Here is a 23,837-nt window from a genome sequence, read left to right as displayed (position 1 = left end):
GCGGAAAATCTTTAGTACCTATTTCAGGAACTGTAAACATGTTTACAATGCACAAAAGCATATAATGCAGAGTGCTGTGAGGCAGCCATGAGGAAAGCAAATAATTGCAAGGGGTGCAGCACAGCATCATGCACGTGTGTTCACTTGCATAAGCTCCGTAACATGGAGTTCATGCACAGCTTGACACAGCTTGATACAAGCATCAGTGCAGTGTTTCTGTCTCAGCTATGGTCTGCTCAGGTGTTTCCATCAGCACCAATAGCAAAACCACGCCTACGAGTGGGAGTAGCATCAGCTCACGTAATCTTCATCTGCAATATAGATACGTGCTTTTTGACAACCACGCAATAAAAATATTCAGTGATCCAAACTCCAGTAAAATGGCTGGATAAAAACAGGGGAAAAGATGGCTACTTTACATTATATGGCTTTGTGTCTTTAGCCATCATCTATTTTTTTTGGTTTTTAAATAATTCAATGAGGGAAGCTTACATAGTTGTCCACAAAGGACCAGCTTCAGATTTGATTTAAAACAACTATTCCTAATTACTGATACCATAATTAAAAGTCAATTTGGTTAGGTGTCTCTGTTATAAAATATCTGATATTAGACTGCTAAGCGAATATTTTCCTTGAGTCATTACTATTTGAGAGAGGACATTCTACTCAGTAAGCAACACCTTGTAATTTCTTGTAATTTTAAAAGTATATCTTCATGTGTTTGAACAATTTGCAACTTCAGTGGACAACATGGAGCACAGCCAAGATTTAGACATGGTGCAGTGACAAGTAGCTATACTTGACTCAGCACTGATGGTTTTTTCTTGATTTCTCACAGGAAATATTTCTGTTTCCTTACAGCTCTGCTGTTTTAAATGTATAACATTTGTGAAGCATTAGGATATTACTCACATGAAGGACAATTATAAACTTATTATATAGAAGCTAACTTTTAAAGCACCATGAGCATCAATTTAAAAGGGCAATAAGATTTGAAATACACTTGTATTCATTTATTAACCATCAGGGGTTTTAGATTAATCAGCAGACAAATGCGTTCTATAATTATTAAGCCTATGAACAGATGGCCACTGACAGTGTTAGTGAGACTTGTCATTTCCTAGAAACAAATGCTGGCAGATTTTGCACATTTGCTGGACATGCCCCAGAATCTGGATAAAGGCTCTTAAAATAATTATTTGTAAAATATATGTTCAAAAAAATAATGTATTGAACTCTCATCTTCCTTTTCTCCAGTCCCTTAATTCAATCTGTGCTTTTGCTTCTCTAGACCCACACCAGTAATCCGCTGGATTAAAGAGGGTGGGGAGCTGCCAGCCAACAGAACATTTTTTGAAAACTTTAAGAAAACTCTGAAGATTATAGATGTTTCTGAAGCTGACTCTGGGAACTACAAATGTATAGCAAGAAATATATTAGGTTCTGCTCATCACGTCATTTCAGTAACTGTGAAAGGTAATACTAAAATAATACTTAATGTAATATTGTCACTGTCCAGAATGCAAGACTGAAGTAAGATTCCTAGGATAAAATATAGCTGAAAGGATCAATGATAATAGTAAAAAAACCTCTGAGGAAGTAATCTTTAGATTCAGCCACTGACTGAATTCTACTTCTGGAAGGACTTCACTGTCTCCTAATCTCTTTTTCTTTTTTTAATGTTATTTTGTAAAGCATCAGGCTAAATTGAGATTGTACTGTAACAGTAGTAAAATAATTTCTTAGCTTGTACCAGTGCTACGTTTATTTTAGATCCTTTGATTATCTGTCATTAAACTGCTTCTTTCCCTTGGTTTTGTATCTTCCTCCCCATCTCTCTATATCTCTTTCTTATTTTCTCCATCTTTTCTGCTCTCCATTCGTATAGCCCAGATTCCTTCTCTTTGCTTCTCTATTTTACTATTGTCTTATGGTCTTATATTCTTATATTCTTTTTTCTCTCTTAAATGATTTTTCTGGTTTTCTATCTTCTTCATGTTTTTTACCCTAGATGATGTCTTAATAGTTCTAAAAACACTTACAGTATATTTGTCCAAATAAGAATTGTAAATAGGTTTTGAATACCATGAAACAAAAAGAAAAATGGAATGACAGCTAATTAGTCATTGAAATAATCAGCTGTGCTCCTTACTTTGCATGCTAAATAGTCACTTATTTTGTTGTAGACCACCATCATCTTATAATAACAGTCAACCTCATTTTAAAGAGCAGAAGTTTAATCTTCTGTTTGCATCTGTCCATCAATCCAAAATACGAAATTTAATTGCACGATGTGATAACATATGCTATTTGTGGTTATTTGTTATAAAAGAGATGGAGACATAGATGAATATCTTTCGGTAAGGACAGTGTTCCATCCATTTTGATCTCTCTGTTTTCAGCTGTCTCAGGTAAACATCTTGCCCCACTGCAGTCACCCAGTGAATTCAGCGAGACTGAAGATTTTGCCATTTCTAAATTTCACCCTTGAAATTTAATCTTTTTATGTAATCAAACCTAAATTCATTTCTAACAACCTAGCTATTGTGATATTTCTGAAATTAATCAAAAGACCACTAGTCTCTGCAGATGCCATGCTCAGATAAATTTTGCTTTCTTTAGGAAAGGCAAATTAGATTCAAAGCAGACAACCCTAAATGAAATAAAGAACCTCTTGTTGCTTATCTCCAATCTTATATGCAGCAGGTAGCCAATAGCTGAGTTTAGCCAAAGTATAATCTACCAGTTAATCATTGAGTACCACATATATGCATCTATATATTAAAAAAAAAAAATTAACAGTGTAAGTCTATATCTATACATACCTTGTTTGAATTAGTTTCTGATTACCATGACTGTGCCTTATGATTTTCTGTACATAACTTTGGAAAACAATTGCTGTGTTTCTTTTCTTAACCCCAGCTGCCCCGTACTGGATAACAGCACCCAGAAACTTGGTCTTGTCTCCTGGAGAAGATGGGACATTGATCTGCAGAGCTAACGGCAACCCAAAGCCTAATATAAGCTGGTTTGCAAATGGCGTTCCCATAGCAAGTAAGATTCTTTATTACGGTATGGGAGATTGAGTAAGAGAACATGAAGAACATCAGGGTGTTTTTTTGAAATATAAGTGAAGAGTGTGTATTTGAGTAGTTTTTTTCCTGACAAGTAATACTAAATTATAAATAAGGTGATAAAAATGCTGTGGTTCATTGAAGTGGAACAACAATATGTGCCTCTAATGTGCTTGAAAAACCTGTGACACTACTACTGGTTATTCTGTCTGGTGTTCTGCTGGTAGTATCCTTGTGAAGATGAGTCCATAGTAACAAGGCTGCACCATGCCCTTTTTACAGGGATATTGCCGGGGTGTAATGTTTACCATTGTGTTGCGTGGCAGTCGTGTTGCTAGATCTCTCCTTTGCTGCCCCACTGCAACACAAATTTTGTCTAGGAGTCATAAAGATGACATAGAAAGTCAAGTCTTCACATCTGTGGATGTACAGAGCACTTTTGCAGGGCAGGCACAAGATAGCTGTTATATATAGCACAACTTTGTTTGGGAAGAACTTGCTGGAGGACACTGCAGTGTTTTGTCAGTTGAGTTTTCACTCAGTGTAGCCTGTACCATAAAATCACACTTGGTTCTTCTACCTTTATCCTTCCTCTTTCACAAAATGAAATTATAAAAACCTACAACCTACTCTGTTAACTCGTAAGAGATAATGTGCTCTAAAATATTAGTCTGTGCTGACCCATTGAAAGTATGACATTGTGAGTTTCAGGAAATGTTTAAGTCTGTTAATGAAGTAAACGACATGGAGTTTGGGACGTGGAGGAGAATGCAGTGAGAATCTAGGAAATAGCAACAGGTGAATGAGAACTCTGATTAGATATATTCAAAATATTTGGGATATGAGAGATTAAACTGAACTGGAGGGAAAATTATGCAACTTTGGGGCAAAAAGTAAAGGTATATATTGAAACAGAAGTATTTAGCAAAGAACCTGTTTCAGGGATCCTAAATAAATATAAATTGAGATCTCTAGCCTGAGATATAAAATGAGAAGTTTCCATTGGTTAAATAGGTTATGTATAAGCTGACTAATGACCTCATCAAACAGTGGTATTAGGAAAATAGGAGTATATCAATGAAATTTTATATTGTATATGTTGTACATAATTATATCATAATGCATGCTTTGTAATCAAAGTTTGGTACCTGTCCTGCTCTTTCTTTTCTGGGTTTTCGGTGGTCTCATCTTCCTTACTGTTTTCTATATGGTTACCATTAATGTTTTTTTGTTTGCTTTGAGATTTTTATCCTGCTATTCTGCTAGTTTAGCTTCTCTTTTCAGGCCTACTGACTAGTAAAATCTTTTTCAACTGTCTATGAGATTCACCTTTGCCTCACACTGCTTCGTTGTCAAAGCTGTAGGACATGCTGTTCAAATGACAGACAAGTACATTTTCCAGAAAAGCAGTGATGTGTTCTGCATTCTTGCAGGGTAGCAGCAAAACATTAAGAAACAGAGTTTTCAGAAGCAGCTACAGAGTGACACCGAATTTCCCAAATAAAAGTACAGCATATATTTGCTGGATGACATTGAGGAATCAGTACAGAGTCTTAATGAAGGAAACTCAGTAAAAATTAAGAGACTAATTAAATTACCCACTCCAACCTCAGTAGGGAAAAAAAAAAAAACAAAAAACCAGAGGAAATAAATAACTGGGTACCTCAGGCTTATGTTAAAAGTCACTTTCACTGCTGAGAAAAGCTGAAATTTTATCCACCTTAAATATTTAAGTACAAGTTAGTTGGATGCTCCAGTACATTAAGTCTATCAGGGCCTCTAAAGAAAGAAGCATCAAGATCACAGAAAGTGCAGTTCTTAAGATACTTGTGATTTTGTATTATTCTGAGTTATCAAAAGCTGGTCTGGAAACTACCAAGTACAGTGTGCTGTTTTGTTCACTTGCTACTAAATTACAGAACTGAGCCCCTCTTCTTCCAACTGAATGATTAGTAAATCACTGTAAAAGGAAACTAAAGCAGCTGTTTCAGCTTCAGGGCAGTGCTGAGAGAGCTACACCCATGGCAGGATTTCAAAGAAAAAGAGCTACATTTGAATTTCAAAGCCCTGCTGTCATCATATATCCCACAATGTGCCTCCTGTGGCCCAGTAATCTGTTTGCAATACTTTAATTTTCTATTGGAAAGCACAACTGGGAGATGCTTAATTCTTCCAGTTTTGTTTTTTCATAATAGAGTCAGACAAGGAGGGGGGAATGATGAAGAAAGAACCATTCGTCCATATCTCAGTCAGAGGGTGAGGCTTAAGTATCAATAGGGAAAAGAAGAATTAAGATAAATGAAGTGTGTCTTAAGTACCTATGAAAAAAAAAATGGTGTAAATTTTGTTCCAGATTGTATTAATCAGAGTAAAAAGAGATTTTTAAGGGAAGATTTTAGGATTCTTTGAAATATTTTAATTAATTTTCTTCAACAATAAAACTTAAAAGAAAAACTCCAGCATGTCTGAAAAGAAAGCTGCTTCAGACATGCTGGAGTGATAAGGACCTAACCTCCTAATGTTTACTCACAGGAGTAATTTGAACTCACGTGCACAGTCCCGCTGAGGTCAATTAGAATTACTTTGGCAAGTAGCAATTGAAAGTTCAGGCCATGACTCTGCCTTGCCTTGTGCCTCAATTAACACTCAAGATCTGCATTATTTATACCGCTGCATAATCCGTTGTGTTTTACTGCTTAGATATTCAGCATGGTTTTACAGAAGGGAAACCATGCATAAAGTGTCTCAACTTTTAAGAAAGTAACAACCCAGATTAATTGAGAAGGGGAAGCACTTTCATAATTGGACTTCAGAAAGGCATTGCAAATACTGCACAAAAGACTAATTTGTTGGTTCAGTGGTTTATAGTTCATGATGAGCTATTAAATATTAAATACACACACTTTGATTTATACAAAGTAGTGCACTGAAAGGCACTGTTTATCTTCTTTCAACATGTTCTTCACTTGTTTATATCACATTTCACATTGAATCTTAGGTTTTAGTTAGTCTCCATTAGTAATCACACTGAATTTAAGGGAGAAACATTAGCCCTTAGATTTCCTTCATGAAAGGCCTTGGTAATCCCTGGCTCAGAGATTCGTCATCCATCGTGTTCCCTGTGAGTACACACAGAAGCTGTTTGCTGCAGCCATGGGAGGATGAGGAGAAATCTGCTGGACTCTGATGCCCCGAGGAGTTCAGTCTCTGAGAGGCGAGGAGAGAGCAGCCATTTATCCACTGCTTGTGCTGTCATTGTGTTGGAACTGTGCGTCTGGCCTAGGAACTGCAGCAGATATGAAAACCTTTAATAATCAGGTTTTTTTATTCTGCACAAAATAGCCAAAGGACAGTTGTGGCTAGTGCAAGTAATAACCCTGTGGAGGTAATAGTGCTACCAGAATGAGAAACTCGGAAACAAGGATTTCAGTCATCACAGGAAAATATTTTGCTGAGGAGCAAGTGAGATTGGTAAGAAGAGGAAAAGGGCATCTTCCTCCGTGTACCATCTCTTCCAGAATTAAGTCTTTGTCAATTCACTGCAAGGGATAGAGTAAGGCAAAACTGGATTGCTTAAATTTCCTTGGGTTTCTTGCTTCGGTTCAGTCTTGGTTTGACCCTACAGGTTTTCAAGTGTCTGATGCACTGTACTGCCCACCCTTCCTATTTCACCAGCAGTTTTGTGTTCAACTCTGAAAGCACAGCTTCCAGCCCTGTCCCCTCAAAAAAGAACAAAAGAGGATTCTAGTCATGTAACATTCTCTAAATACATAATAAAGTATTTAGGCAATATGGTCAGAGATGTGAGAGAATGGGTCTTTCTTTCATAATAACCCTTGATCTGGGCATTCAGATATTATGAGTAAAGTCAGCTACATCCAGAGGAACGTTAACTGGCTGCTCATTCATAGACCACATGGTTTCTAATCTACAGAAAACCAGGAGGACCCTCCATAAGGGACATATCTTCTTATCAAGCCACCTCAATGACTACACACTATATGTTCCTCCCAGTTTTCTTGGCTGGTTGGTTGAAAATGTTAAGTCCTGGTTCTGTCACGTTCTCCTGTTGTCGTAGCTAATCTATCTGAAAATAGGTGTCCAAAATTATACAAATAATTCTTAAAAAATCCCATTTCAGTCATTCAATTGTAGTTAGTTTTAACCACAGAAAGACTTTTCTAGTTTTGAAAATGGTTACTATATTCATAAATTACTTATAAATATGAGGTTTTGGAATAATATGTAGGTCATGAAAAATGATAGGATACTTCTAGTTACTATAATACAAATGATCCTCTGATCCTGTCAGAACTTGAAAAGCGTACATGAGCATCACTATACAAGGACCATATGTTTCTACATTCGTATCAGAAAAAAAGCACCTAACCTTCTGTCTTGGCTTTCTTCATGTATTTCCACAATAACAGGGTTTTCAAACTATCTCTGAGGTTAGAGTTGTTGAAAATCATGGCTTAAGGGTCAGTATTGATCTCATGCTCACATTTACATTCAATAGTATTTCTTCATAAACTTAAAGACAGAATTTAGTAATAGTAGAATGCAACAACAAATGTTTAGTATAAAAATCTGTCGCAGGAGAAGAGTCAGAGATCACTCAGACAGAGCTGATATAGTAGTTAGTTTATTGAGTTCTAGTGAGTAAACTTAGGTATGTAAAGCATTTAGTAAGTACAGATGGATTGGTGGTCAATACTACACTTAGAGTCAGTAGGGATACAAAGATTATCATGTAAGTTTACTATAAGTGTCTTAAATGTTGCATGCATGCAAAAAAATGTCACTTACCAACCCATTGATGTCTGCTGTCAGGTAAGGGATCTCTCAGCCTTGAGGGGTAGCCTTGAGAGGCGTCCCTACTCAAGGGGGGATCACCACCAGATAGCCAGCTGCTATAGAGGGAGAGCTCAGGTGGCCTTAATGGCTGTAGATATTTACAGTGTAAAGAGGTTGATTTGTAGTCAGATTTCCTGCCGTGTTAATGCAGCTTCTGTGGCTTATCAGCCCAGTCTCTAGCCAAACCGTTTTTCTGGGTTTGGTGCTGAGTCCTCACTGATAGCCTCACACAATAGGATGAACTTTGATTAGGCCTACTTGCTAGGCATGTGCCTGGACCAAAGTTCAGTTAGTTCAAACAGAAGTGAATCCATCACAAAATATAAATCAAATAATTGTCTCAGCTTCTCTGAGAAACTAATATTCTCCTATTGATGCAAAATGATAGCTCAGCTCTATTACAGAGATGAGTGACTAAGCACTACATACAATTAAACAACAAACTTTATGTTATTACATTAATTTTTCAACATTCATATATAGTCACTGTGAATGCATAGCAGGACTGATTACTTTCGATTCATAACTTTGATTTGCTAAAGAATTTGCAGGCATCTAAAGACAGTAATGAATATTTCTGCTCTTTTCTAAAGAGAAACTATTTTCTGCTTTCACTGTGTTTTTTTGTGACATTTTACAAATTTAGGTAAGATTAGCTTTTACACATGCCAAAGTTGTATGTGTTTTCATGATACACGGAGAAGCAGTCAAGTAATTTTGTCGCTTTCTTTTCCAGCTTGTTTTCAGCCAGAAAGAATCTCTAGTACAACATCTGAGGATGACATCAGCATTTTCACTATAGTTAGTAATCACATATCCTACAAACTATGATTGTAACCCACAACATACTTCTGGAAAAAAATATATACTACCTTAGGTTATAGCATACTTCTCAGACAACAAAAAACACCCTAGTTCAGTGCCCTCTGGGACCTGGAGTCTAAGTTAGCTGAGCTGAGAGCTTCTGATGTCATCTGGATCTCATACTCACTTTGCTGTATTTCAGAATGTGGTAACAATATAAGGAACTCTGATTTTAGAAATTGTGATTTTCACATTATTAGCTTTTTCACACAATAACAAATTACAGAATCACAATCAAAAGTATATACTTCCTTTCCAGTGAATTCTTTTCAAAACCCAGTGAACTAGTTCCAAAACGGTGGTTATTTTAAAACCACAGTATCACAGCATAGTTGGGGGTGAACGGAACATCTCATCCAACCTGCCTGCTTACGTGTTAACCTGTGTCTGGTTGGTCAGGACTGTGTCCAGAAAGACTTTGATTATCTCCAAGGACAGAGACTCCATCACCTCCTTGGGCATCCTGTTTCAGGGTCTGACCACCCTCCCAATAAAAAATTTTTTTTATGCTTAAGTTCAAAAACCCCATGATTCCAAGCAATGTAATTTTTTTTCCCCACTTTTATACAGAGCTTAAAGAACTGAGCTAAAGAATTTAAAGTTGGTAGGCCAATTTAATGTCTTAATAATTTTCTGTCCAAAATACATATCTTTCTTCCAGATCAGGGTAAAGTTTGTATCATTTATTTGGACTGCTAGCATTACATTTTATACTTCATCATCAGTTGACAGCTGTTCTGTTCTTCATTGTGTTTTGCTTCATGAATTTGCATAAATGCACATTGACCGGAAATTAAAATTGATCAGGAAAGTGAAATAGTTCAACAGAAAAGGGTAAAACATCTCAATAAAATCTGGATTTTTTTCCTTCCAGTTTTAGGCATAATAGTGTGTTTTAACTGCTTCTGTTCAGAGAACACATTTCATTCTGTCTTTTTTTTCCAGGAAAAATAGTAATAATGGTGCCATAGTGGTTATTTAAAAATACTAACAGAAGTAATTGCTTGGGCTGTCTGAAATTCATTAAACGGATGGAACCGTGCGTGCTGATGAACAGAAGATATTCAGGGTGCTGATGACTAACTATGAGAAAAGTATCTGATGGAGGCAATACCTTCTCTCTACAGGAATATGCTGTACATGGCTATAGTCAAGAAGCTGTCTTAGGATACAAAGTGATAGAAAAAATTGGGTGAAACTGGGGAATCAGGTCTTTGTCCAGAAATGACATAAGCACATTCATCAGCTGAAACTTGATGCTATTGGGAGTAAGTTGGCTGTTACAGGGCACATGCTCAGCTGTCTGTTACAGCATCAGAACTCCTATAGCAAATCCTCAGCATTCATTATCCAGATTGTATGTAATTATTTGCTGTTTTGCCTATCAGTGCCAAATTCAGATTTGTCAAATGTGTCAAAAGCATTTTCTCTTTTTTCTGTAGCTGTTCTGTAATGTGTCCAGAATCCTTGTGAAGGCAGACAAGCAGTGCTTGAGTGGCTCTGCCATCGCTCTCTTTCCCCAGAAAAAGAAGAAAAGGACATAGGGAGGGCTGAACTACTGTGTGCCACATTTGCCTCAGTTTTTACTAGCAAGACTGACCTTCAGGAATCAGGGACCTTCAGGAGTAATTAGAATGGCTTCAACAATGGGAATTCATGTTTGACCAACTTGAGAAACTTCTACGATGAAAAGACTGGCCTGGTAGACAAGGGAAGAGCAGTGAATATTGTCTACCTGGACTTCAGTAAGGCTTTTTGACCAGTAAGATCCTCATAGACAAGGTGTTCATGTGTACACGGACTGGATGAGCAGACAGCAGGGTGGACTGAGAGTGAACAGCCAGGCACAGATGGTGGTGATCAGCAGTGCAATGTCTAGTTGGAGGCCAGTGGCTAGTGGTGTACCCCAGGGATCAATAGTGGATCCAGTCCTGTTCAAAATCTTCATTAATGATCTGGATGGTGAGGCAGAGTGTAGCTGCAGCAAGTTTGCTGATGGCACAAAACTGGGAGAAATGGATGGTACACCAGAGGGTCTTCTTATCATCCAGAGGGTCCTCGACAGGCTGGAGAAAGGGGCTGACAAAAACCTCATGAAGTTCAGCAAGGAGAAGTGCAAAGTCCTGCACCTGGGGAGGAACAACCCCATGCACCATTACATGCCAGGGCCACCCAGCTGAAGAGTAGCTTAGCAGAAAAGGACTTGGGCATCCTGGTGGAGCCAGCAATATGCCCCTGTGGCAAAGAGGCTAATGTTATTCTGGCCTACATTAGACAGATATATTGCCAGCAGGTCGAGGGAAGTAATCCTTCCCCCGTCTGGACAGCGTCCTGGACCACTGGCTCTACATGGCCCTGCTTGAGCAGGGGGTTAGACCAAATGACCTCCAGAGGTCCCTTCCAGCCTCACTGATTCTGTGTGTGTGAGTGCAGCAGTGTGCGCTTAAGATCATTAAAGCAGGTAGATGATACAGCATCTAACTTTTAGGGCCTGGCTCTGCAAAACACAGTGTAGTACATGGGCAAAGGCGTGTGGGTTCTGTTGGTGTTGCGTGGGAGGATGAGGCACGTCAGAAGACAGACTGTTGAATAGGTGCCAGTCTCAACAGGGAGCTTTCTAAAATTGGTGCCCTTCAGCAATCAGGTGGCTAGACCAGTCAAAAGGAAGCACCGACTAACCTGACACTTTCCTCACTTTGTTTTTTTCTTCCTCTTGGGACCTACAGCTTGAAGACCTTTTCTGAGAACAGACACCTACGTCCTTTCCTTCAAATAACTGAAGAAGGGTATCTCTTTTTTTTCCTTAAACACAGCCGTGGGAAGGGAAGATGCAGTCTTTCTCTTTATATGATAATTTAATGGTTAGATCATTCTTTTTAAGATCCAGTTCCTTCTTCAGTCATAGAGGATTGAACTAATGGTTTCCATCTCTCTGAAGGAGCCCTACTATCAGCCTGTAGGGTATTATGGATGGGAATGGGTGTGAGGAGGGGAATCTGTGCCCCCATTAAAGAACTATCTATGTGCAGAAAATGCTGCAGGATTCAGAGAGCATGAGTTGAGGGAAGCCCAGAGCCCAGGGCAGGAAGCAGTCATGATTAGAACTGCCATGAGCAGATCTCCTGCCTCCTGGGAGGGTGGTTGTGCATATTTTCCATTTAATAGTGATTTGTATGCAGAAACAGACCACTTCTCAGAGCTGACTGGCCTGCCTGCTGGGCTACTCACCTGCTCATCTATTTTCAGCCCATGAATCTTTTAATGAAAATGACATTTACATAGACTAGCAAGCAATGTGGAACATGGAACACAATAGGAAGTAAAGCAAAAGAGGAGAAAAATAAGTGCCAGCAATCCAGAAGACCAGAGAATAAGCATTTAAAATTCCAGTTGTACTTTTTTCTTCCTTTCTAAAATTTTTGAATTTGTGATTTGAACTCAGAGTGATGGAAGATAAGAGTTAAAAACAGAGTTGAAAACTGTTCTTGAGGTATATGTTTGGAAATTGATGTAGTTACTTTACATGCAAAGTGGCCTTAGAGTTCACCAAAGACGGAAACACCCTTAAGCAGGAGCAAAGAACTGTGATCCCCTCCATCTGGTTTCTACTCTCTTAGAGAATTCAGCAATAGGTACTTCAGTAGATTTGACAAAATGTAGGAGAAATTACTCCATTTTCTTTACAGATAAATACTGAGGTATTGTCTGAATCAGAAGGTTTTGTCACTTACAGAAAATTGACATTGGTTTAGTTAGTTGATCTTTTCTATGAATCCAGAGAAATGAGAAATTATTTTATATGAAAGTCTTCCACAAATGTACTCATTTTCTCAAGCTCAAATAAAATATGAGAGTGTCAATTTTGATGATGCAACCAAACTGTGATGCATTTATTTATGCATATATGCATTTATTTTTCATATTAGTATATAAATAATTGTATCGTTACGTTTCAATATTAATAACACATTGATATCTTTTCATTTAGTATTTTCTTAAAGTATTAAACTATAGTTTGTGCATTTTTATGCAGTGCAGTGTTACAAGCTAAGTTTTTTCTCCATTGTACCTCTCTAATTCCATCCAGTTTTATAAGAACTGACAGCTGTTATTCTTTGGTAATATCTTAGAATTTTATTTTCAGTTATATTCTCGATTCTTCTAGGATGCATGAGCTGTTTGACAGCTCAGGCTACTACAGAACAGTTGAGGAAATGGCACTGTGTAATTCTTAGATAAGGGAAAGAGTGCCACCTACTGAATTACTGTCACTGCTCTTGTGAAGACTTTCTTGATTTTGTGTGAAAGAATTGCTTATGCTTTACTCTGAGATAGTTTTCAACTGAATAAGACTTTTTTTATATTTGGATAATTATTTATGGTATAGCAATCGATTTGAAAAGCTGAAACTTTTAAGTCACAGAGGACTGTGTCATTATAACAGCATTTTCTTTTGACAATCAGAAACATTTCTTTATTTTTCTATTGTCTGTATTTGCCTGAATATTGTCATATCAGTATTTTTCCTCTGTATTGCATTCAAATTTTGATCTCAGCTTCACTTCTTTGAAAAACAAGCAAAAAAAAACCCTCCAAAAATGGGAACTCTACCATCCTGCATTAAATATTTGTAGAAGTGGAAGAACTTCCTTAATTGTATTGAAATTTACATCTTAACCAGTGAACAATCACCCATGAAAATAGAAGGGGAATATTGGTCTTTCAAAATGTTTTTTCTTTTCAGAAGTATGAAACATATCATCCAACAGCAGTTAGATGGAAAAGCAATTATTTTTTTTTCCTTACACCAACAGTTGCCCCAGAAGATTCTAGCAGAAGGGTAGACGGTGATACCATTATTTTCTCACGTGTACAAGAAAGGTCAAGTGCTGTCTATCAGTGCAATGCTTCTAATGAATATGGATACTTGCTAGCAAATGCATTTGTGAATGTTCTGGGTAAGTAACAGATTTTATATTTCTTGGTTTTCTTGAGTATTCAGTTGTCTCCTGCTACTAAACAGATTGAAGTATGTTCTGATTTAAGTTTTCCAGTTGAATTCATTGCCTTTGATGCCTATCCCTATTACTTGTAAACAGGGAAGAAGCATTTGTTTTTCACAAGATTATTCTCCTACCTTAATGTTTCCTCAGGCTACTAGCAGTAGAACTCAAAAGTTCTAGACTGAGACCAGAAAACACTTCAGAGAAGGATGTTAACATACAGTTCTTCAGGCCATTCTCAATGTCTTGGTATTTTGCTTTTGCATCTTTGTATCTATATCCAGGTATCTTTGTCTTTTCAGCTGAACCACCAAGAGTTCTAACTCCTGCCAATAAACTGTATCAAGTCATCGCAGATAGCCCTGCATTGCTAGACTGCGCTTATTTTGGTTCACCTAAGCCTGAAATTGAATGGTAAGCTGTAGTTGTTGTGCTTAAGTTATGTAAAAAGTGCCAGTTATATCTATAGAAACAAACATTTAAAGCTTTAAAACTATTTTTACTCTATTTACAATTCAAAAATAGCGTATTTTAAAATATATGTTGATTACAACACACTAATGCAGTATTACATATACTTGAAGTAGCAACAGTTAAGTTATCCCTAGAGAGTAATGTTCAAATTTCATTATGTGATTGTCTGTATTTTCTAATGTGGCAGTCCCAAGTTTGCATTTGCTGATAATAAAATACGACAGAATTTAACTATGATGTTGGATAATGATGTTACTTTTTGTATAAAGGTTTAAGGGAGTGAAAGGTAGCATCTTGCGTGGAAATGAATACGTTTTCCATGATAATGGAACCTTGGAAATTCCGGTGGCTCAAAAGGATAGTACTGGTACATACACATGTGTAGCAAGAAATGAATTAGGAAAGGTACAAAATGAGGTGCAATTGGAAGTTAAAGGTAAGAAATTAATCATTCTTTCATCACAGGTTGGTATAGAATTTCAGACTTTCTAAATATCTAATAGTAATTTTAAATTTCAGATCCAACAATGATAATTAAACAACCAGAATACAAAGTGATTCAGAGATATGGCCAAGTGTCATTTGAGTGTATAATAAAACATGATTCTACCTTATTACCAACAGTTATATGGTTGAAGGACAATGATGAACTGCCAGATGATGAAAGGTACAGACAAAATAATTTTCCTTTCTATATAACTTTCTAGTTTCTTTTGTCTGCTTCTTTTCCTGATCTTTGAAAGGAATGTATTGACCTATTGACATTTTCCAAAGACGATTGATAAATATCATTACTAACCCATATTTGGTGACTAAAGGACTTACATATTATGGTGAAAATATTAAGATAGAATTTAAAATAAAATGAGATGTAAAAATTTGTAATTGTACACACAGACCATGTGTATCAGTTGTAAGGAGAATATATTTGGCATAAGAAACCAAACATATTATGGAAGACTATTTTGCTCTAGATCACAGATAATTAAAAGTTGTTTGAGTATATTTGGAAATAAAAATGCATTAGGATAGACAGTTGCAGTGGGAAGATGGTCAAGAACAGTGTAGAAAAGGCTGACAGAGTCCCACAGCTTACATTGCTGTCTAGGTATTTGCTGGAATACACAAGTATATGGGATTTGGTAATGTCTCATGCAAGTTTTTTATAACAGTACCAGTTATTGAAAAATCAGTGGCTGAATGTATTGTATTTGCAGGTTTCTAGTTGGTAAAGACAACTTGACCATTATGAATGTAACTGATAAAGATGATGGAACATACACTTGCATAGTTAATACTACTCTGGACAGTGTTTCAGCAAGTGCTGTGCTTACTGTTGTTGGTAAGAATACTCTCAAACTTTATGATAGCAGAACTGTGTTTAATTACTGTTAAGTATGTAAACGGCATTAGATTTAAAATGAAAAGCACAAACGTAGTTATGCTTTTTAGGACAGGACAAAGGAAATGTCACCTATTTGTAAATGTGTTTAATTTTTAAAAAAGTGTAGTTTTATCCTAAAGTTTGCCTTGGAATCAGCTAATTACAGAAGGGTCCAGTAGCTACAGGACACATTCAGTCTCATGCTGTATAGGTTTTTATTTGGATCACATCTGAGCTAACACAGTAGATTACATATTACAGAGTATTTGAACATATTATCTCAGGAATCTCTTTTGCAGCTAAATTATGCTTCAGAAAGACTGAGCATGCTTGGTTGTATGACTTCTCAAGGATTTTATTTTGAAATCAGTTGTCTGTTAAGTTTCTATGATTGCAAGTTGTTGTAAAATATATTACTTTGCCCCTTCTCCCAATTTGTAAGAAATTTTTAAGTAGATGTCCTGACTGATTCTTACCCGAGTTCAAGCTGAGATTCAAAGTCAAGTATACTTGTGTTTTAAAACTGTGTTGTAATCTTATGCCTATCCAGGAATGACATACACCAAACACCTAGTACTTATTTATAAGTTTTTATAACATTGCTTACTTTATTTATTTTATCTATCTTTATCCAAAAAATTTATGAAATATTCAAGAATACTTATATAACTTTTCAGTCAAAATTATCAATGTGTTATTTAAAATCAACCATTTACTCTAAATAAGTTAACTTTTCTTTGTCTCTAATAATTAGTCTTTAACTACCTACAATATTATGTTTCTTTGGCTACTAACTGATCAAATCCTTTATATTAATGTTCTTTTCAGCTGCTCCCCCAACTCCAGCTATCATTTACGGTAAACTAATATGAAGTTCTCTTTCTACATCATCTGCCATATATATTTCTCATTTGCCTATTGCAAAATGCAACATCTTTTCTTTTTTTTTTTCCGTTTTTCTTCTGTGTGTGCGTGTGTGGTTTCATCCCATTTTACCAACTGCTTCATTACTGGAGTACTGGACTTCGGAATTTTACAGTGCAGGCTGCTTTGTATTTTAGGAAATAAATGATTTTCAGAGATAAATTATCTTTCATTAAGATTGGTTACAGTGTTAGAATGTTTTTCTCACAGAGAACACTATAATGCAAATTAATATAATAAATGAAAGATCTAAAAGGTAAATCCAACGGTTCATTGAAAGCTAATTCACTATTCACTTGCACGAACCAAATGATGGGATTTTTTTTACATTGCTTTTGATGACAGCTTTGTAGGCCTGCTGTACTTCATTGCATAGTTTGTCATAATTTTAATTAGCTCATAAAGTGGATAGGACCATATCAGTTTGGTTTATGATTGATGAAATTGTTAATAAGGATTTTAAAATTGAAGATGAAATTCCCCCCAAAACCTGTCAGTCAGGTACAGTCTTAAATTTTACAGTATACAGCCTTTAATTTGGTAGCATTTTTCCGAATTTGGGTTTTAAAATGCAATATAATATGCCTAAGACACTTGTAAGTACGAGCATCTTAAGCACTTTTATATAAATCCTATTACATTCAGTGAAAATACTTATGTATTCTAAATGAGCCTACTCATTAGTCTTGATTTTTATGTAACAAATCACATAGTGCATTATTTTCAGACATCTTTATGCACTACAAGGATGTATATTAACAGCTTGCATGGTATTTCAGGATTTTTTAAAAGTATGGCGAAAAATAAATGACAGTAACTTGCAATTAATTTCTATTTGAACTATACTTGTTTTGAATTCACATGCAAAATATTTGTAGTGATTCTACAAAAGCTTCTTTGATGTGAATGCTCCTTTATTTTCCATGCTTTATTAAATATTTCTAGTTACAATAGATAACCACCCATAATCATTCAAAGCTAAACATGCTTTTCATGACTCTTTGCATCTCATTACATTTTTATATCGCAGTGCAAACAGACGTAGATTAAATCAAATATAGATTCTTGTTAATGTATAGAAGTTTCCAGATACATCAGTTCTCCATTTTATCTCTGTTTTGTAACAATTGCATGCTAATGGTCGTTAAGTCATGCTTATGTAAGTGAGTAGATCTGCCCTGCTGTATTTGTGGAATTCTTTTTATTGGAATTCAAGGATTTTTTCGAAGATGAAACTACATATTCTGCTGTGATTATTTACTTTGTGTTCATTTGATTTACAGCTCGGCCAAATCCACCCTTTGACTTGGAATTGACAGGTCAGCTGGAAAGAAGCGTTGAACTCTCATGGATACCAGGAGACGAAAATAACAGTCCCATTACAAGTATGTTTGTATATATTGTACTACACTAATTGCTTTCAGATTCCGAAGAGTTCTGAGATAAATATTGTGTGCACCTTGGAAGAAGGTAAAATAATTTGCTACAGTTGCCATTTATTTACATAACAGAAATTCACTGGATGTCATCTACTGTACAGCCAAGCAGAAAGACTTATTTACTGCCCTAAAGGGGGCTTTTGATCCAAAAACCTGTGTTAGTTAACACAGAATTTGATACTGATATGAGCCCTATCTGACAAGGTCCAGTCTTATGAATATGTAGAGAGTAGACATGTTCATTAGTTGTAAGCTTCTGAAGGGGAGAGCTTCTAATATCTTGCATTAACTCTTTTGTAATTCCCATGAATTTTGAAATAGCATCAGTACCAATATCTTTAGGGATTATTCATCACTACTGATAACAGAAGCTTATATTTCATGAAAATATAAGGCAGATAGTTTTTCTGGTTTTTTCTAGTCCCGACAGTTGAAGGAATAAAGCATGTCCATAAGACAGAGAAAATAAACATCTATAAACTTTTGAGACAGGAAATTGATCTTAAATGCCATTGTTTCTCCCAGTAGAACATGATGAAAGATACTCTTGCTTATATTGAGCAGAGAGGATGGAGGGGGAATTTAGGAATAAGGATATTACTGTTTGTTTTCCAAAAAATTATAGGATCAGAAAGATTTGCTGGGGCAACTTTTTCATTGTGAGCAACTTAATGTAATTATTTAATTATTTATGCATTATATTTTTAGTTAATAACTGCCACAAGTTACCAAGACCAGTGTACATGTTATATTTGGAATGAATGAATGAACTAGGCTGATTTATCAAGTGTTGCTCTCCAGAGTCTGATGGTGGTCAGTAACAATATTGAACACAAACCATAAGGATCAGGCATCTGGAAAAGAATTTTAGTAGAAACAGAATTTCACAGATTTCAGAACACATCAGGGATTCTTACTGCATTTTATTGAAACACCAAGGGATTTTGCTGATGTTTTACACTTTCAGACTTATCTAATGTATATCGACTAGTAATATACTTTTTAAAAAGTAATATATAGAAGTTTAATGCAAATAATTTAATTCTATTAGAGTTATGGCTTATTCATATACTCTTGTATCAGTATTTTCATTTTTTTCCAGACCAGAAGATCCAAGTCTTGCTTTTCTATAGGAATGAGATCACAGTGTTTCAAAAGAGATGATACTAGATGGTGTTGCCTCATGTCAGAGTTTTTCTAGAAGCAAGTTATTGCATACACTCTGATATTGGAAATTGAACTCTCCTGACTAAATAATGCTGGTTTTAATTATGATATAATTTATATTGCTGTGTGGTCCCCTGAGAGCCTGCAAAATACGGCATTTGCTTCATAAGTAAGCCCATTATCGCTGCTGCTGCTGCTGTCATTTCAAAGTGCGGATCAAGACTCGAGAATAGCACTTCATTATGAGTGATCCTTTTACACAAATAATATGACTGGCATGCTAGAATCTCTTTGAAAGCTCAAATAGATTTTTTTTTCCTTGAAGTCTCATATAAATTGTTCTACAAGAGTTTCAGGCAGAATGCTAGTTACTAGGGAAGCAAAAAGCAGTAGTGAAAATTTTGTGGGTGTTTTTTTTATGCCATGCAATATTCTCAATTTTTCAGCAAAGACTTTGGTCCAGAAAATATTCCATCCCAAGACCTTTATCTCTGAGCACACAATACCAGCTATAACTCATGCAGTAATTTGGGAGCAGATCTCCCTCTTTCTTATTACTCATGTCAGGAGGAAATCTGCATGCCTTAAGTCCAGAAGGGTATGATTAGTACTACTTATCTATTTTACTTCTTGAACATCTTGACTCCTCAAACTGTTGTGCATTATTTCTATGTTGTACTGTAAGCATTCTTCTAAAAACAATTTCTAGGTGCCCCTCAGAATTTCTTTACTAGCGCAAGCAGGGTGTGTTGGGAGTCCTATTCTGGCCTCTTGTCCTCATCTATGATGAAATGTACTCAGAATACACGTTCTTGTCTGACTTATGTACTTTATCCTAACAATTCCTCTTAAATGTTTCAAAATTTCTCTTTTGTACCTAAAAGCAGGAAGCTTTTTTGGCTGGTTCGCAGCTGAAAAAAATGTCCTTTTGCCTTTGATAATGAATACAATTTTCTTTTTGGAATTCTACAAACCTGTGTATCCCTGAGGTTATATACTCTGTAGGGTCTTAACAGTAATCATTGTAATGTTCATACAGAGAACTCTCAAGAAATTTAGCATACATTCCTTGACTTAATTTGAAGATACTGAAAAGTGCTCTTGAAAACCTTCCTCAAGTATTGGTTCTTGACTTTAAAAAGTTCTTCACTAGGCCAATCTCACTGGGGGAAATGGAATACTCAGAGAGTTTTAATACTGTACAGGTACTACTTACTGTCAGCTGGATACAACTAAGACCAATGTATTTGTCAGCCAAATACTACTTTTACATCAAAATTCCAGTCTTGTCCTACTTCCTTGCTGTGATAGTTCAAGGTTTCCTGTTACGTTAAAATCCGGTAGCTGAGAGAGAGCTCTTGTAATAACATGTCACCTGACAGGTACCTGCATTAGTGAGAATACCAAATAGTAAAAGTAAGAGTGTTTCTATTATATTTCTACCTAGGCAGTACTTTTGAGATTCACATTATAGATCTGTGTTCTGGGTTATGTACTTACATTTCAATTTCCATGATTTTTAAAAATGTTGACTGGACCACTTCCTTCTGACTAGCTCATTCAGAAATGCCTACACTGATCTAGGAAGGCATTGCAAGTTTTGACATAAAGTTGGAGTCAATTTCTGTTTACAGACTTTGTGATTGAATATGAGGATGGGCTGCATGAACCAGGGGTATGGCATTACCAGACGGAAGTTCCTGGAACTCAGACAACAGTACAGCTGAAGTTATCTCCATACGTCAACTACTCATTCCGTGTGATAGCTGTCAATGAGATTGGCAGAAGTCAACCCAGTGAACCATCTGAGCAGTACCTGACAAAATCTGCAAGTAAATAACTATTCCTGCTTACCAGTGATTGCTTTATACTATGAATGGCATTGAATTTGCTTGGAATACAAACAGCAGTCATTCTTGTTTACATGTAAATATTTTATTTTTAGACCCTGATGAAAATCCTTCTAATGTACAAGGGATAGGCTCAGAACCTGATAATTTGGTAATAACATGGGAGGTAAGTTTGTTTATTCGAGGTTTCATTTGTTTGTTTTCAGGTCTGTAAGTAGCTTTTTTTTTTTTTTTGAGAAATAATAATGATCTAACTAAACATGCTATGAGAACGCCCAATGCGTTGCTTGCTTAAAACATTCTTGAAAAAGAGTGAAATCCAGACACTTCCCTGTCTTCATTTTCAGGGAAACACTGCATGCATTATGGAAAAAAAAAAAAAACCCACAATTAAAATTAAGGTGCCGTATTTTCCTTGAGTGATTTCTCAAGATAAGCAATTAATTTGGTAATACAAGATGTTTTGCTGCAAATTTAGGAAAACTTAAAAATGTAAATTGAGGTTTATCTCAAGTAGAGTCTTATTTTTAGCATGAATTCTAATGTGAATCCTAATTCTACCATCCACTTCTGTGCTAAACTGAATTATTGTGCACTCTTCCACTAAAAAACTTTTGTGGAAACCTTCTATCATGTCCTTACTGTCATGACATGGAGCTCAAGGAGAGCCATGTAAAAACAATTTCCCATCGCAGGCAAGAAACATTGTCTAGGAAACATTGTTTATAGGGAGTTGGTGTAAGTCTGTTTTTCCCTCTTCCACTTCTTAAGAAATATTTTAAAATAAAATATGTGTACAGAAATCACAGTGTATGGTTGCATGAGAATTAGCTAAGATCACCATTCAGTGTGATTTTTATTAATGAATGAAAAGCAACTGAACTGACCTACTGTAAGATGCTAAATTGCATAGCTCGGAAATTTCAACAGTGCTTCTCTGTCACAGAACACAGTGGTAAATTTTCAGTAAAATTCTAAAGAAGAATCAGTATATTTCCTTTGTTACTTTGGATTTTTCAGATGCTTCATAATATTTTTTAAGATATTTCTTTTCATTTCAGTCTTTAAAAGGTTTTCAGTCTAATGGACCTGGGCTTCAGTACAAAGTCAGCTGGCGTCAGAAGGATGTTGATGATGAATGGACATCTGTTATAGTTGCAAATGTGTCTAAATATATTGTGTCTGGTACACCAACTTTTGTTCCCTATGAAATAAAAGTACAAGCTTTGAATGACCTGGGATATGCACCAGAGCCATCAGAGGTGATTGGACATTCAGGCGAAGACTGTAAGTTTTGTGGTTTGACTCAATTGTACTAATTACAAGTAACTAAATTTATAAGCTAAATGGATATTTAAAATACTAAAATATTGGAAAAGCGGGATAGTAGGGGTTTTTTTATTAAAATTAAGTAATTTGGAGATAATAAGGCTTCATAATACTCTAGTTTTAATCCTGAGGTCAGCTTTTTAACATAGGAACCTACTCCTTGAGTGCAATGCAAATATTCGTTCTGAGTGAGTATGTCCATGTGGTTTCTCATTGTAACTAGGTACTTGTTGCATCCTTTCCACACAGTGCCAATGGTTGCTCCGGGCAACGTGCAGGTTCATGTTATTAACAGCACATTAGCAAAGGTGCATTGGGACCCAGTTCCACTAAAATCTGTGCGAGGACACCTTCAAGGGTACAAAGTGAGTATAGTCAAAAGCATTATGTTTCTTATTTATTAAAATAGATCACTCTTCCTGTATGAAATTGTATCCAGATTGAAATAACTGACATATAAGAGGAGTCTTGCTTTTTAGTGAGCTCACAAGTTTTGCTGACAAGAGTAACAGCACTGATACAATTAATTTAAAGTTCATCAATGTCCCAGCCTTTTAGCACTAACTTCCTATGACGTTGTCCTTGAAGAAAAATAGAATTTGTTCACAATTAAGTTTGCACACATTATATAGATTTTAAAAAATTATAATAGTTTTACAGACCTTATTCCAAAAGGATATTTAGAGGATGAGGAGAAATAGTTTCTGTAGGAGTCCCTTCTAGGTCTAATGCTAAGATTACTCATTTTCTGCCATAATATGATTTATCACATCTTTAATTTTGAGTAACTGACCACTTGCTAGCTTATGCTGGGTGCTGTGTCTTTTTGGACGCCAGGAAAAAGCGCAGTTTAAAAGCTCAATTTAAGGAGATTGGAAATGGCAGATTTGGAGTGTACATATAATTGAAGGAACCTTAGTGTAAGATAATGTGCTGGCTTTGATGATAACTGAGAAAGCTGTGTTGGTGACAAAAGACTGCAATTAATAGAGAATGGGAGACAGAAGGACTTCATGGTTAGAAACCAGGGGAACTGGTGGAGGACAGGGAAAATCTGATGGCAAAAGTTGCTTCAGAGGTTGCAGTAGAAGAAGCCCATCATAGGAAACTCAAGAGTGGAAACTGGAGAAGCGTGGTAGACTGGTTGTGGAGGGAAGAGCGGAATGAGAGGATATACTGACCTCCTACAGAAGAAATAAAAAATAATTACTGCTTTGCTTCTCTGCAATTATACTAATAAATATGTTCTGACAAAACAGACTAGTTACACAGCCCAAACTAGCTTATTTCGGAAGACAGACTAATTTGAACTACTGTTTAAATGAAAGGAGGAAAAAGAAATACTTGAAAAATTAAAAGAGTAAAGAATATTTGGAGGAGAATAAATGTACATCATACTTATAAAATGGAGAACTAGCATTCAAGAGCATTGAAATTGAACTTTGGTGCGTTACAGCTGATGACCACATGAG

General features: G+C 36.0%; 1 protein-coding gene across 39 annotated transcripts in view; it reads left to right on the top strand.

Moving 5' to 3' along the window:
• Positions 1–23,837, top strand: part of NRCAM (neuronal cell adhesion molecule) — a 161,377-nt gene that overhangs the window by 103,211 nt on the left and 34,329 nt on the right. For 27 of the 39 annotated variants that reach the window (XM_042792064.1, XM_042792068.1, XM_042792063.1 and 24 more), the window contains 13 exons: positions 1,292–1,476; positions 2,923–3,054; positions 13,610–13,753; positions 14,101–14,212; positions 14,542–14,708; positions 14,792–14,939; positions 15,490–15,614; positions 16,485–16,514; positions 17,864–17,965; positions 20,821–21,018; positions 21,132–21,202; positions 22,098–22,323; positions 22,615–22,730. In XM_042792064.1, coding sequence (XP_042647998.1) covers positions 1,292–1,476; positions 2,923–3,054; positions 13,610–13,753; positions 14,101–14,212; positions 14,542–14,708; positions 14,792–14,939; positions 15,490–15,614; positions 16,485–16,514; positions 17,864–17,965; positions 20,821–21,018; positions 21,132–21,202; positions 22,098–22,323; positions 22,615–22,730 — 1,756 coding nt within the window. The remainder of the gene's footprint in view (positions 1–1,291; positions 1,477–2,922; positions 3,055–13,609; positions 13,754–14,100; positions 14,213–14,541; positions 14,709–14,791; positions 14,940–15,489; positions 15,615–16,484; positions 16,515–17,863; positions 17,966–20,820; positions 21,019–21,131; positions 21,203–22,097; positions 22,324–22,614; positions 22,731–23,837) is intronic. The other 12 variants (XM_042792070.1, XM_042792069.1, XM_042792067.1 and 9 more) reach the window with 1 other exon arrangement.

This window comes from Tyto alba, unplaced genomic scaffold (genome assembly GCF_018691265.1).
Source record: "Tyto alba isolate M040663 unplaced genomic scaffold, T.alba_DEE_v4.0 Super-Scaffold_2, whole genome shotgun sequence".
Lineage (NCBI taxonomy): Eukaryota > Metazoa > Chordata > Aves > Strigiformes > Tytonidae > Tyto > Tyto alba.
Note: the sequence above shows the minus strand (reverse complement) of the source record. Positions and strands in the feature narration are given on the sequence as shown.